Below are 11,099 nucleotides of genomic sequence, written 5' to 3'. Positions count from 1 at the left end.
TTCAAGTGTAGAAAATCTGTCAGAGTCTCAGATTGTGGAGCTGATTACACCAGTAAGTAACTCAACAGTCAATATGAACACTTTTTTTAACTACACTCACATAAAAATTAAAAATAAAGGTTTCAAAAGGGTGCTTTTACTGCAATGCCATAGAAGATCCATTTTTGGTTTCCCAAAGAACCTTTCAGTGAAAAGATCTTCATAAAACCATGTTTTCCCTAGTGTTAAGAACATTTGAAAAAAATAAATAGATAAAAAATTTTTTAAATCCACTATAATAAAGAACCTTTCGTGGAAGGAAATGATTACGGATGTTAAAGGTTCATTGTGGAACCATCAATGGCAAGAAAAAAAAAGAAAAGAAAGAAAACACTCTTTTTTGACTGTACAATGTACATGTCAGTCCTGTCTTGTGTTTCCCCTCCTCTCGTACCCATATTTGGTTTGTTCCTGTTCCTTAGATTATTAGTTTATTAGTCTCCAGCCGTGTTTGATTTGTTCCCCACCTGTTACAGTTCTCCTCGTTTGATTTCCTTCTGTTTATAAGCCCTGTGTTTCCCTGTCTCCATGTCAGCTGATAAATGTCAAATTGTCTGTCTGGATGTTCCGTGTCTCCTGAGTTATAAATAAATCTACGTTTTGGTTATCCCTCGTTTCCCTGGATCCAGCAGGATCGTGACAGAACAGCTGACCGAAACAGTACCTCTTCCGTTTTTTCCCCCGTTTTTGTTTTCCCGTTTTGTCAGTTTTTTGTTCCTGTTTTTCGTTTCTCCCCCGCGGCATGGAGGTCGCCGCGGAGTTAGTCGCCCTAGCCTGCAGGGATCTCCGCTTCATTGAATTCGCCTGGGAATTCTGCAGGCTCGCCGCGGCTCAGTCTCACCAGCCGCCGTCCGCGGCTCACACAAGCCCGCCGCCGTCCGCGGCCCACGAAAGCCCGCCGCCGTCCGCGGCTCCGTCCCACCAGCCGCCATCCGCGGCTCTCCTAGCCCGCCGCCGATCGCGGCCCACGAAAACCCGCCGCCGTCCGCGGCTCCGTCCCACCAGCCGCCGTTGGCGGCCCACGAAAGCCTGCCGCCGTCCGCGGCTCCGTCCCACCAGCCGCCATCCGCGGCTCTCCCTAGCCCGCCGCCGATCGCGGTCCAGGCAAGCCCGCCGGCAGAGAGTGTGGCAAGCCCGCCGGCAGAGAGTACGGCAAGCCCGCCAGTGCCGGCCCCTCGCAAGTGCCCGCCAGTGCCGGCGCCACTAAGGCGCTCCCAAGAATCCGCTTCCCCTGAACCCCAGCCCAAGACCACCTCTAATTTCCCCAGGAAAATTTTTGGGGGGGGGTAGTAGGGCTCCTGCCAGAGAGGCTGAGGTGGGGGCTGGGGCCGAGGTCTCGGCGGCAGATCCGCCATGGCATCCCGAGTCCCCTGATCCGCCGTGGCATCCCGAGTCCCCTGATCCGCCGTGGCATCCCGAGTCCCCTGATCCACCGTGGCCGCCCGAGTCCCCTGATCCGCCGTGGCCGCCCGAGTCCCCTGATCCGCCGTGGCCGCCCGAGTCCCCTGATCCGCCGTGGCCGCCCGAGTCCCCTGATCCGCCGTGGCTGCCCGAGTCCCCTGATCCGCCGTGGCTCCCGGAACGGGCGCCGCCCTGGAGGCCTTCTGTGTCTCCTGATCCCTAGAGGCCTCCAGAGCGCCCACCCCCCCTCCCCGTGGATGTTGCTAGGCGCGGGACGCACCTTCCGAGAGGGGGGAGTAATGTCAGTCCTGTCTTGTGTTTCCCCTCCTCTCGTGCCCATATTTGGTTTGTTCCTGTTCCTTAGATTATTAGTTTATTAGTCTCCAGCCGTGTTTGATTTGTTCCCCACCTGTTACAGTTCTCCTCGTTTGATTTCCTTCTGTTTATAAGCCCTGTGTTTCCCTGTCTCCATGTCAGCTGATAAATGTCAAATTGTCTGTCTGGATGTTCCGTGTCTCCTGAGTTATAAATAAATCTACGTTTTGGTTAACCCTCGTCTCCTCGTTTCACTGGATCCAGCAGGATCGTGACAGTACAAAGTTTTTTGACTTCTTTCTAGATATTAATCAAAATCTGCTAATGGGTAATAATGGAACCGTTTTAAAAAGCTTTTTTTTCAGCATTGTATACAACAGGATCTGCATTTTATTTGGTTTAAATAAAATATTTTTGTTATAAGAGACAATAAAAACAAATTTGTGCATCAAAATCACACCTTTCCTGGATTAAAAAAGGAAGAAATTGACTGGTGATTTTAATAAAATGCTAATTACAATAATCTCAGTTGTTTAAAAGATTAAGGCAATTATCAAAGTTTGATGAAATGTTGTTTATTTTTCAATAAAAGGATACATTTGTACATAATTTGTTAAATTACCCCTAACATAACCCCTTAACTTTGTTAAATTGCCCCTTAAATTACACTCCATAACATCCAAAAAAACAATGCATTGTCAAAATAAAAATATGGAAATACTTTATACTTTTAAACTGAATGTTAATGTTGATTATTTGATCTGACTGGAAGAGATATCAGCACATGATTTGTCATAAAGCTCACATATTTTCAGCTTCAAGAGGAGCTGATCAGACTTGGACTTCCCAGCAATGTCAGCATGCATTTGAGAAGCTATCGTAAGATCAATCCCTGAGGGACAAAGACAGCGCTTTGCATTTTCCAGTACAAGTTTGGTTCTCAGTGCTTACTTGAGCATGAAATTATATTCTGTGTTTATGAGTTATGAATCATATCTAATTTTAGTTATTAAATCCAGTTGTATCTTGTCAATTTACTTTTGAAATTAGTGAAGGGTTTTTATCAATACTTACAGCAAATGTAATTTTAATGTTGTCAGAAGGATGGGAAATGATACTTGCACAGTACTATATAGCTGTACATGGACTGAACAATAAAATTCTTCCTGTAAAGGCAAAGTGAAACACTAATATTATAAATGTTATACCAATAATTTAAAGTAAAAATGTAAATCTGAAAAATATAAATGTGGTGATGTGAAATATGGTGATCTGAAGCTAGCATTAAAGTGGCATTGAATGTCAATAAAAAAAAAATTTTAAGATTGAAACTTTTTGAAAGGCTATAATTGTTTTGTGGTTTTTAAGTTTCAGTAGCACATCCAAAGGGACAAAACCATGAATTAAATTATGAGTCTTTTTGAGTTTGCTTTAGTCCCAGCTGCTCTGCTTTCATGCATCCAAGATAATTGACCATATATTTGGTATGACTTCAGATTGCAAATAAACAATCTGGAATCATCTTTTTCAATCCACTGCCTGCTATTGTTTTAAACTCCAGGATAAAGCTATACTTGCTAGTGTAGGTCTATGATCAGTATCCCAAAGCCAAATCTAAACCTTAACTATTAGTGAAAAACAATCAAATATCTTGCTGTGCGATATGAACTGTTCAGAGTTTTTAAAACAGGTTCCAGTCACAGTGTAATATGTGTGCAGTGTGTGTCTAAATCAGTAGTTCCTCTTTCACTGAAGGGGTTTTTTGTACGGCTCTGTATCACTGTGTTCGTGGTAGCTCATAATACTGTTGACAGTAATAATCTCCTGCGTCTTCAGACTGGACATTTCTGATATTAAGCATGAAGTTTGTTCCTGATCTCCCATCAGTGAATCTCTCAGAAACTCCAGACACTTTGCTACCAACACTATAGAACAGGAGTTTGTGTGTTTGGCTGGGTTTCTGATGATACCAGGCTAAACTGGATGTAAAACTAGCACTGCTGGACCTGCAGTTGAGAGTGACTCTGCTTCCCACAGACACCGAATCCACTGATGGACTCTCAGCTGAACAACCTGCCATCATTGTTACAGTCAAACAGATGACACATGAGAAAAATGATTAAAACACTGAATATTCAGCTTTAATCTCACCAGGAAGAGAAAGCAGTAGAGAGCAGAACATCAGAGCGTTTGCAGTCATCTTTGCTAGGATCGAGAGAGAACAGACGAGAGCTGCTGTTTTCAGTCCTGATCGATGACAGTCAGTCTTAAACAGAGGGATGGCGCAGACAAAATGTCACATCTGTGTCACTTTTGAATTTTAAAATAAATTCAGATTAAACTGTTATCAAATGTTTTGTTTTGTTTTGTTTTGTTTTTCACAAATACGAAGACTTCCTATCAGGATCAGCTGATATTTCTCAAGAGTTTGCTAGGACATGCTGATGATATTTCATTAACATTGAGTAGTTTACCATCAGTGAATCAGCTGGAGTTTAGAATGTTTAAGTGTGAAATTAAACATTTTTAAAAATGTAATTTCTAATTTTACTGGTATTTGAAGAAAATAGCAAGTAGAAGTAAAACAGTTTTTGTGTAGATGCAGTGAACAGCGCAGCTGCTGAAGCGTGCAGAGGCTTTTGTGCAGCTGCTCTATTAGTTTGTATCACTGTGATGGACTTTCGGCAGCGGCTCCAGACTGGATGTTGGCAGTAAGTAAATATACAAATCCTTTTAATACAATACAATATAATCATATTGCTATAATTTATGACATTACAATTTGAATGTTTTAGTATGTATTGGGAGAAATAAAACTTGTATATTTAATATGCTTACAGTAAATATTTCTCAGTAGGTTTATATTTGAGAGTCAAACTACAAACTTAAAAATTACCATAAAAGTTACAGTTATATAAGCAATTACAAAAGTTATAGTTACAAAACTATAAAAGTCTTTACTAACTGACATGCTATTAGATCATTTTGTCATAATATGTGGGATATAGCAACAATATCAAAGGCAACATACTAATATATCAAACTGATATATCGGCCAAAAGATATTTGAATGGATTTGTGTACAAATTTATCATTTAAACTTGCCAACTTGACATTTATGAAATGTATTTTACTCTTCGCTGGAAGGAGTACAGTTCAGTACAGAGTTACATAGAGTACTTATTATGGAAATAATGCACTTTAAAATAATACACTAAAGTGTGAAGTGAATGTAATGTTTTGGGACACTTAATTGCATGTTATTTAAAAAAAACTATTATAGTTTAAATTTATGTTAAATGCAATTTTGAACAGCAGACTACTGACCCACTTAAGCAGGTGAAAAGTACATCTATATCAATTTCGTAATTACTTATATTATAGTAAACTAAAATATACTGTCATTTCTATTGAAACTTCTGAATATTTCAATATATTTTGAATTGAACATTTGTAATGATGAAATGCACTTTAGTAAGTTTAAATAGTTAAAATTATTATCAAATATGTTACGTTAGTATGTCAACACATCAAAAGAAATGCACTTATTTAAAGTATGACAGAAGATTATTAAAGCATAATGCTTTAAAATGTACTTTAAGTAAAACATATAATTTGACATTATTAGGAAACAATCATGAAAATGTACTCTCTCTTTAAAGTACACTTAAAGTAGCCTTTTATTTCATTAATACTACAATATCTGCAAGCATAGTTATTTTTTTAAATATTCTTTTTAAGATTTTAAGTGCACTTCATATGCAGATTCAACACATTTAAGTGCACTTCTTTTTCACAAAGGCGGAGAACAGAGTAACTTTTCAATAGCATCTACCTTCATTATTGACCCTTTTCTGGATGTGTGTTAGTGTGGTTGTATTGAGTTCATTGAAAAATTTATAAAATCCAAGCAGTTATGCAGTTGCTTATAGTAACTAACTCCATGGTTTCCCAAATATGTTATTAAACATCTGTCAATATCATTAAATTTAATTAGTCTTGAAAAATTTTCATCATATATTGCTTTGTCTAAACAGATGGTAGAATATTGTCTGTCACATTCATGTATAATAAAATGTGTTGAGATGTCTGTTAAGATAGCTCTCTGTTGTCCCGCTGCTCTGCTCTTTTCTCAGGCCTCACTCCTCCTAAACTGAGTGTCCTGCCCCCGTCCAGTGCAGAGATTTCATCAAAGAGCACAGCGACACTGGTGTGTGTGGCCAGCGGGGGCTTCCAGTCAGACTGGAGCTTGAGCTGGACGGTGGACGGCAGCAGCAGCAGGTCTCAGGACAGCAGCGCTGGGCTCCTGCAGAAGGACGGTCTGTACAGCTGGAGCAGCAGCCTGACTCTCTCTGAGCAGCAGTGGATGGAGAGCGTCTCAGTGAGCTGTGAGGCCACACGCAGCGGCCAGCCTGCCGTCACTCAACAACTGACCAGAGATCAGTGCTCACAGTAGATCTGCTGCAGCCTTCTGCTCGTCTCACTTCTGATTCTCTGATTTAATTCATACAAGAGCATGCAGTGATTTTTCTCATTTATCTGAAATAAAAGCCTTTATCTTTGATTCTCTTCTTGGTCTTGCTGTGACAAATAAATGTTTAAATGTACAAATATTCCATTAAATATTCTACTTATATCATGTGGCCTCTCAAACAACATGGGGTGGTTATGACATCTGAATGAACTATAATTCAGTAGTTATAAAAGAATTTGAAATGCTGAAAAAAAAATGTTTGAGGAAGACTTGAGAATGTCACATTGTATGAAATATCAACTTTCCTAAAGTATGTTATGTCAGATACTCAAATAAGCTTCTCTTAGTGAAGCACGACAACACCTGCAGAGTCGATTATAAAACGAGAGTGTCGTCTCGAAACAGTGTTGCCAGAACTAGTAGTTTTCCATTTTCAAATGGTTTTCTGTAATTGAAACAAAGCTGAATTAAAATAAACTATTAAAATTAGATGAAAAAACTTAAAATATGAATATTACATTTAAAAAACTAAACTAAAAATACATTTTAAAAAAATTTAAAATGAATTTAATTTGAAGTATTAAAATTAATAATACTAAAACTGAAATAAAAAAGTTAAAATTTAAAAAATGCATGAATAAAAAAGCACATAAAAAAACTGATAAAATTTAAGAGAACATGTATCAAAGAGACATCAGGAAGGAGTCACACAACTGGATTGTGATAAAGCTTACAAAGACTAAATTAAAAAATAAAAATAAATTAAATGATTTTTTGAACAGATGAATCGTTGACGATACGAGTAGGATGTCGTTCCAAACCTGTATGATTTTCTTTTTTCTGCTAAATACAAAAAGATATTTTAAGTCAACTTAAATTGTAAGTCAATGGGGAACAGAAACTCTTTGGTTCATTCTTCAAAATATCTTCTTTTGTGCTCAAAAGAAGAAAGAAACTCATACAGGCTTGGAACATGTATGTAATTTCATAATCACTTCTGTTGTCTTTGAAATGATCTGAATGCTTGTCTTCAGCTGGGAAGATGTTTTCTAGGAGGAGGAATGTTTTGTGTGTGTGTGTGTGTGTGTGTGAGCAGCTGCAGTGTCTCTCAGCTGTATCAATGCAGTGTAGTGTGACGGAGGTTTTTGTACAGCTCTTTATCACCGTGTGACTATTGCACCAGTGTGGTCACTCTGACAGAAGTAATGTCCTGCATCTTCAGGCTGGACTCCACTGATGGTCAGAGTGAAGTCCGCTCCATGTCCACTTCCTGTAAATCTAGAAGGAACTCCAGTGAATCGATTTGTGGCACGGTATATGAGTAGTTTAGTAGCTCCTCCATGTTCCCTGAAGTACCAAGTCATGTGGTCATTAAGATGCACCGGCCTGTTGGCTTTGCAGTTTAGTCGTACTTCTTGTCCTGGTTGGGCTACTGTTATTAACGGTGTCTGAGTGATGATGACGACCTGTCCTCGGCACTCTAAAAGAGTCACATATACCATGAAATACCGAAGTATGACACATGTTAGTTTATGCAATAGAGATCTAGTCTAATTATACAAACCCTGATAAAATACAGCAAGCATTGAGATAAAAATGATGATGAAAGTCATTGTTGTTCTGTGATGATGATGATTCTGATCTGTGTTAAACTACGGGCCTATAAACACTTACAAATCACTGAAGCATGTGCTGCCAATGCAAAGTGCTGCTGTATATGTAAATGTTCAGTGTAATTAGAGCAGTCAAATTTAAGAGCAATACATTTAAAGTCAAATTTAAGAGCAATAACTCATAAACAACATCCAGCACTATTAGGAATGTATACAAACATACAGTATCTTATTTTTATGAGCAATCAAACTCAGTGGCTTTTGAAATATCACAGTAATAAATAACTATACCATTTTAAAAAAAAATCTGTCACTAGGTGCGTTTACATGGAGCATTGTAATCGGTTTAAAAGTCCAATCCGAATGAAAATGCTCCATATAAACACCTCAATCGGAATATAAATGCCCAAACCGAATGAAATTGTAATCGGTTTGAGAGGGGTGGGATAAACCTTTCTATAAACCGAACAAAATTAAAATCCTGCCATGTAAACACTTTAAACCGATTACTTTGCGTCTACGTCATCACGTCCAGAGGTCGGGTCGTCAGAACGTGAACGTGATGATGTCGGCAACGGTACATTCTGTGATTCGGGGACACCGACACTACAGTAGAGACTGGGTAATAGTGGAGGTATAAAGTTAAAATTTCCATTATACAGTTAAAAACACATTAGAAAGGAGAACGCTTGCTGTGTGACGGACTATCTGCTCTCATGTCCGGAGTGAAAAACAGATCTGAAATGAAGCGCAATTTTCTGCTTTTCAGCTTAGAAACAACACAGTGATGATAGTGAAAGTAGCTCAATGAAAATAAACAACTTAACCAAAAGTTGCCTTTGTCATTTGTATTTGTATAGATGACAGATTCATAATTTCCGATCTGCTTGAATTTATACGTGCTCACGCCATGAATGTTGTACGAAACACGATTGTGATAAAGCAATGCTCCTTTGATTCATTGTTCAGCAACTCTTCGTAAGAAATCGTGTATTTGTTCCATTTAAGTACAGTACAACTTTGTAGTATCAGAGTACAATTAATCTCAGAGCTGCATTACAGAGGGACATATGATTTCTATGATCGCGTTCTGGCCATATGACTGAGCGCTCGAATGAACGCAAGGGATTCAAATATTAACCGTTTATTCTAAGCAAGTGCAAACAGATATTAAAAATATTAACGTAAATATGGGCGTTTTTTCCTCTGGTGACTTGTTTTTGTTGTCATTGTAGGCTATTAGCATAAAATCGAAAGCACAGGCACATGTAAACACCATATCGGATTAGATAACGTCTCATGTAAACAGTTCATCGAATCTTTCAATCGTAATGATTTTAATCGGAATGACAAAAAAGTGTACATGTAAACGTACCTACTTAAGTGCATATATCATGCATCATCACTCAGGTGTATGCTGAGTTTGATCTTTTAATATCACTGTGTTAAATTGCGTTCCAGTTAACATATTTATGGCCTTCCCTTCGTCTTGTGGACTTGTCATTGTACGTCATTGCTTAGGTTGCACCCAAATGCACGTTGTTTCATGTTACAGTTGTATCCTCATCTGTTGATGTTAGAAAGACACACAAGTACTTCCATTTTGCATAAAGGATGGTTTAAAACTGGTTTACATTTTGCTACATTATGGCACGGTTTCACAGACAGGGCTTAGACTAAGCCAGGATTAGGCCATAGTTCAACTAGGACATTTAAGTAATTAGTAACATTACTGTAACATTACTGGGATGCATCTTGAGACAAAACAAAGGCACTGATATATTTTAAGATCAGTCAGTGCAAGTTTATTTTAGTTGAAACAGCTCAGACTAACATTTTAGTCTAGGACTAAGCTTAAGCCTTTTCTGTGAAACCGGGGGATATGTATTTTATTGAGCGTCAAATTTAGGTTTAAAATGCTACATAAAACCTATAGTTGTATTTTCATGACAGCAGTAGAGGGACTGTTTTACCTCACTGTACAATATTTTAGTAACTCTTCTGAGCAAAGAAGTCTTTAGTCATGTTGCAAATGATGCTATAGCACTTATTTGTGATGAAGCTGAAGAACATTATAGCACAGATTCTGTGGTTTCAGTAGTAAATCTTAATTCTTGTAAACAAATCTCTTGTGGTTTGAACATGCAGCACTGGAGACACAGGCACTATACTGAGACGAACAGAGTCTCCTCCACAAACGCAAATCTGAGTTTCAGGCCACACTTCTGGATTGACTTTGGAGTTTATTTGATTCAGTGCTAATAAATAGTTCAGCTCTGTGCAGATGACTCACTTTCTTTATTTCAGTAAAACTCTTGAACAGCTTCTGAAGTTCATGAGATGGAGCTGACGTTTCTCCAGAATTGCAGTGAGCCGTGGAGATTTTCTTCCGCACACAGGATGCACCTGCTGCTCCTGCACTTTACTGTTATATATCTGTGTGTAAACGATGAGCTTTCTCTGTGTTCTCTCCTATATACATAGAATTTATTTATTATAATTATTGGAAATTTTTGCTTGCAAATGATTTTCACCCTAAAATCAAAGTGAAAAAAGAAAGAAATTATAATTTGCATATATACTTTTTACTGTTTTTTAAATAATATTTTTCTATGCTCACCAGGTCTACATTTTTTGATAAAACCGTAAGAAGACTAATGTTGTATTACAATTTAAAATACCGGTTTATATTGTAATATCTTTTAAAATGTCATTTATTTCTGTGATACCAAGTTGAATTTTCAGCATCATTACTCCACAGTCTTCAGTCTCACATGATCCTTCAGAAATCATTCTAATTCAGAAATCTTTTTTTTTCTTTTCTCAGTATTCTTTGATGAACAGAAAACTCAAATGAATAACATTTATTTGAAATATAACTTTTTGTAAAAGTCCTGACTGTAGGTTAACTTTTGATCAATTTAATACACCCATGCTGAATAAAATTATTAATTTCATTTAAGGAAAAAAAAAAAAAAAAAAACTTGTGTAAACCATGACTACAGAAAAATAAATTCACTACGGAAATCTGCATGCATTGTTTCTTCTTCTTTGTCGTCTTCCTCCTCCTTTCTCTCAGTTTTATATTTTATGGCAGTTGGCAGCCAACTTCTGCTGCAGTGCCGCCACCAACTGGACTGAAGTGTGAAGCATTAATAGGAAGGTGACAATATTGCACTATTTTTATTTTGAAAATTAAATGTTGTTGTTTTTTTCACCTATGTCTTTTAATTACATAAGTTATATTCTTTCCTTTT

General features: G+C 37.9%; 1 protein-coding gene and 2 gene segments (V, D, J or C); 1 reads left to right on the top strand and 2 right to left on the bottom strand.

Moving 5' to 3' along the window:
• Positions 1–3,521: 3,521 nt before the first annotated feature.
• LOC131533913 (immunoglobulin kappa variable 4-1-like) lies at positions 3,522–4,461 on the bottom strand. The segment is given in 2 exon segments: positions 3,522–3,828; positions 3,907–4,461. Coding segments are annotated over 2 exon segments (345 nt in total).
• On the top strand, positions 4,430–6,319 carry LOC131534758 (Ig lambda chain C region-like; the record flags this gene model as incomplete). The annotated part of the segment is given in 2 exon segments: positions 4,430–4,466; positions 5,892–6,319. Coding segments are annotated over 2 exon segments (357 nt in total), but the record flags the coding sequence as incomplete, so codon positions are not given.
• An 885-nt stretch (positions 6,320–7,204) lies between these two features.
• LOC131533910 (Ig kappa chain V-III region VH) lies at positions 7,205–7,915 on the bottom strand. The gene is made up of 2 exons (XM_058766397.1): positions 7,794–7,915; positions 7,205–7,709 (listed from the first exon to the last, which is right to left on the bottom strand). Exons 1-2 carry the CDS (start codon positions 7,840–7,842, stop codon positions 7,390–7,392), a joined length of 369 nt encoding a protein of 122 aa, XP_058622380.1. The 5' UTR covers positions 7,843–7,915; the 3' UTR covers positions 7,205–7,389.
• Positions 7,916–11,099: the final 3,184 nt, after the last annotated feature.

The sequence above is a fragment of the Onychostoma macrolepis genome, chromosome 03, assembly GCF_012432095.1.
Source record: "Onychostoma macrolepis isolate SWU-2019 chromosome 03, ASM1243209v1, whole genome shotgun sequence".
In the NCBI taxonomy this organism is placed as follows: domain Eukaryota; kingdom Metazoa; phylum Chordata; class Actinopteri; order Cypriniformes; family Cyprinidae; genus Onychostoma; species Onychostoma macrolepis.
The sequence above is the reverse complement of the archived record's forward strand: the minus strand, read 5'-3'. Positions and strand labels throughout refer to the sequence as shown.

Coding starts and splice junctions, on each gene's coding strand:
- LOC131533910 (XM_058766397.1), bottom strand. CDS start 7,842: ATGACTTTCATCATCATTTTTATCTCAATGCTTGCTGTATTTTATCAG. Junction 7,710..7,793: donor GCTTGCTGTATTTTATCAGG/GTTTGTATAATT, acceptor TGACTCTTTTAG/AGTGCCGAGGACAGGTCGTC.